This window comes from Apaloderma vittatum, unplaced genomic scaffold (assembly GCF_000703405.1).
Source record: "Apaloderma vittatum isolate BGI_N311 unplaced genomic scaffold, ASM70340v1 scaffold18351, whole genome shotgun sequence".
Lineage (NCBI taxonomy): Eukaryota > Metazoa > Chordata > Aves > Trogoniformes > Trogonidae > Apaloderma > Apaloderma vittatum.
This window is the reverse complement of record NW_009699808.1, coordinates 4,218-7,556: the sequence shown is the minus strand read 5'-3', so window position 1 is coordinate 7,556 and position 3,339 is coordinate 4,218. Positions and strand designations below refer to the sequence as shown.

Below are 3,339 nucleotides of genomic sequence, written 5' to 3'. Positions count from 1 at the left end.
CCCACAGCCCGATCCACTGCGGTGAGGATCGGGGAGGGAAAGCTGTCCGACTTCAACAACCGAAAGAGAAGCCACCAACAAGGTTTCCTCCTGAAAGCTGGCAAGTGCTGAAAACCAGATCCTGCTGCTCCTCTGCCAGGGCTCTGCTCCTCCAGTTCAGCCCCAAACGCTCCATCACAGTGCAGAGAAGGAGCGGTTTTGGCTGGAACACTCCAGAAGTCCCAGCCCTCATCCTTGCTGCCACTTGCCAGGGGACAGAAAACCCAGGCAATTCCCCCGCATCAGCTCCCTTTTCCCTTCCCAAGCCCCTTTGCTTCTTCGAACCATTTCTCCACTAGCAGCTAGGATCTCGGCTATTTGCCCAGGCAGACCATTTCTCTGCTTTTGGAAAGCTTTTTGGATGTAGGACCAGGATTTCCTGACGTCCAGCTCACGGTTTCCCGTGCCGTGGGGTCACTCGAGTGCTCCGAGCTCTGGCATGGTGACTGCCAGGAGGGGACCTGCGGGGTTCGGACCCTCAACCCCTGGCACCCACTGGAGCCCAGGTGGGTGCTGGAGGTGGCTGAGCCCTTTGGGTGGCTACTAGCCCTGGCTGCCCTCTGCCCAGCTGAACTCATCCCATTCTCTTTTCCCTTGGTCAGCAGAATCAAGTTGTCCCCCTCTTTGGGTGTTCTTGACCCCTTAGCTCCCCTCAAGACATCTGCGGGGTTCGGACCCTCAACCCCTGGCACCCACTGGAGCCCAGGTGGGTGCTGGAGGTGGCTGAGCCCTTTGGGTGGCTACTAGCCCTGGCTGCCCTCTGCCCAGCTGAACTCATCCCATTCTCTTTTCCCTTGGTCAGCAGAATCAAGTTGTCCCCCTCTTTGGGTGTTCTTGACCCCTTAGCTCCCCTCAAGACACGGTCACACTCACTCCCTCCACTCCCCGCAGTGACTATTTACTCTGCAAACTTTTTGAGCTGCTCAAATTGAGGACGGGGGAAATAGGGGGATGTCCCCTGAGGTCGAGGTGCTGTTTTATTCCCCGAAACAGACTGCCGTGACCACACTCTTCCACGCTGTAGACACGCTCTCGCTAAGGCGCATTAAAGCTGTGCCCCCCCTCCCCGTAATTAGCTACAGAGATTAGGGGAGTGCTGGGGCAGACATGACCTCAGTTCCTGTTTTTCCAAGGGAGAAAAAAAAAAAAAAAGAAGCAGCAGCCTGCCCTGTCCCTCTGCCCTTTGGCATTGCTGGAAGGTCCCACACATCCCCAAGACCACCTTGAGCACTCCTGCGGTCCGGGACAGGCCTCAGCATTGAGTCTGAGCTCCCTAGGTCTATTTTTTGGTGAATGCCAATGCTCACCCAGCGCTGCTGGGCAGGAAAGGGGCCCAGGAAGCCATAGATGAGTCACGAGCATCACGGGGAAGGAGGGAGGGAGGGGCATGTCCAGGGGTGTCTGCACCCAGGGACTCTCAGGGTTTGCTTTTCTTGCCCCAGCTCCTTCCTGGAGACCCCTGTCCCCATGCTGAGAGGTCTCTGTGGGGGTGTGGGAAGCAGAGGGGAAGGGGTTTATGATGGCCCAGGGCTGGGGTTTGTTTCTTGCCCTCAGGAAGGGGGGTGATGAAAGGGCTCCCAGAGAGCCCCCTCGGCTCAGGGGACAGCCGGGTGTAGGCGCAAAGCCACACGCTGGTGTCTGGCAAAATGGGGAGGGCAGGACTCTGGGACCATCAGTTGGCCAGACAGGGCTCACAAAGATGGAGTTAAAGGGTGGTGATAAATAAAAGACTGAAGCAGAAAGTCTTTAAGGGCCTGGGGATCCCTGTCCCACACTGTGCCAGCAATGACACAGGTCACTCAGAAACCCTCTGGTGCTTGGGGTCCCCGCTGTGAGATGCTCTCGGCAGGGCATGGCAGGAGTGCCTTTATATGGATGTGCCCCTCCCTTCCCCAGCTTTGGGGAAGCAGATCTATTCCCCAAAAATAAACCTTTCAGGTCTTTTGAAAGAGGATTTTTTTTCCTTGCCCAGCATTTCTATTCCTGCTCCAGCAGCTCTGCCCCTCCAAGCCCCGGTAACAGCATTAGAGAGTCACAGCAGCTCAGCCCAACAGCAAGTGACAGCTGAAATCCTGCTGCTGCCAGCAAATCCCCCCTCGCCTGTGCTGCCCCAGCAGCCTGGTACGGGGCAGGGACAGCCCCATGGGGACCCCCAGTTCCCCCAAACCCCGCAGGTCCATGGCTGTTGGCACAGGCAGAAAGGATCCAGGCTGCAAGAGCTGCAACTCAAGGGCAGAAGCAGCTTTGCAACGTACAAGCCGAGGTCCTTCAGCTCCGTCCTGCAGTTCCTGACACGTGGAAAGGGTTAAAGCTACCAGCCGACCACTGACAGTCCATTGATAAAGGAGACAAGGGAGCAGTTCAGGACAAAGAAGATGGCCCAGCACATCAATCCCTCCCTTATGCAGGGTCTCTGAAAGGCAGGAAAGCCCTTGGAAGGGATGGCACTGCCATGCCCAGGATTTACTCCTGCACTAGGCGTGGTCTCCAGCTGGCACCACAGCCTGGGGTGCTGGGGGCCACCGTGGCACGTTCCGGAAGGACCAGCACCAATACCTGCACCGACGGCTTCTTCTCAGTCTTCCCAATGGAGCGAGACCCCCGCTTCTTCAGGGAATTCTGTGGAGAAAAGAGAGAGCTGTTCTTCGCAGCAATGGCAGAGAACCCTGGCACGGACAGACAGACCCAGCGTGGATGGACGCTGACTCCTCCTGCCACTTGTGAACCCCAGGAAAACACCAGAGCCCCAGTGGGCCGAGGCCTTTTGCTTTGGGGGGGGCTGGGCTGGCAAGCATCATATCATGAGGTTTGCCCAGAAATTCCCCCTGCAGGCAAGCGAGCAGTGAGAGAGCAGGAGTGAGCAGGAAATGAGCCGTGGAGAGGCTGAGTCACTGTCCCATCAGGGCTAAATGGAGCAGGGAATCAACCCCCAGGGCAAAGGACTGGGCATCCCAGTGTGGGAGCAGCAGCTGATGACATTCTCCATCGCCTCTTCCCCAAGGAAGGAAAGTGTCCTAGTCACTCAGCACTGGGGAGGGCTCCTCGGCAGGACCATGCTGACTCTGCCCTCAAGAGCTCTGGGGACACGAGCGACGATTTCCAAGCTAGTGAGGACAACTGGGAGGCGGTGAGACCAGACAGAGCAATAAGGGAGACTGTTATCTGAGGAGGGGCACTGGAGACAAACCCTGAAGAACATCCACGTAGCCCCCCACAAGTGCTGGCCAATCCACGCGGCCACCCTCGACCTATTTCCAAGCTGGTGCTGAGGCCCAGCAGCCAAAGAAAGCAGCTGTGAAA

The 3,339-nt window shown here is 57.5% G+C and overlaps 1 protein-coding gene across 1 annotated transcript in view; it reads right to left on the bottom strand.

Moving 5' to 3' along the window:
* Positions 1 to 3,339, bottom strand: part of SOGA1 (suppressor of glucose, autophagy associated 1) — a gene marked incomplete at both ends in the record, with an annotated part of 11,275 nt that overhangs the window by 4,244 nt on the left and 3,692 nt on the right. Inside the window, one exon of the mRNA XM_009878553.1 lies at positions 2,596 to 2,658. Within this exon, the coding sequence (XP_009876855.1) occupies positions 2,596 to 2,658 (63 nt within the window). The remainder of the gene's footprint in view (positions 1 to 2,595; positions 2,659 to 3,339) is intronic.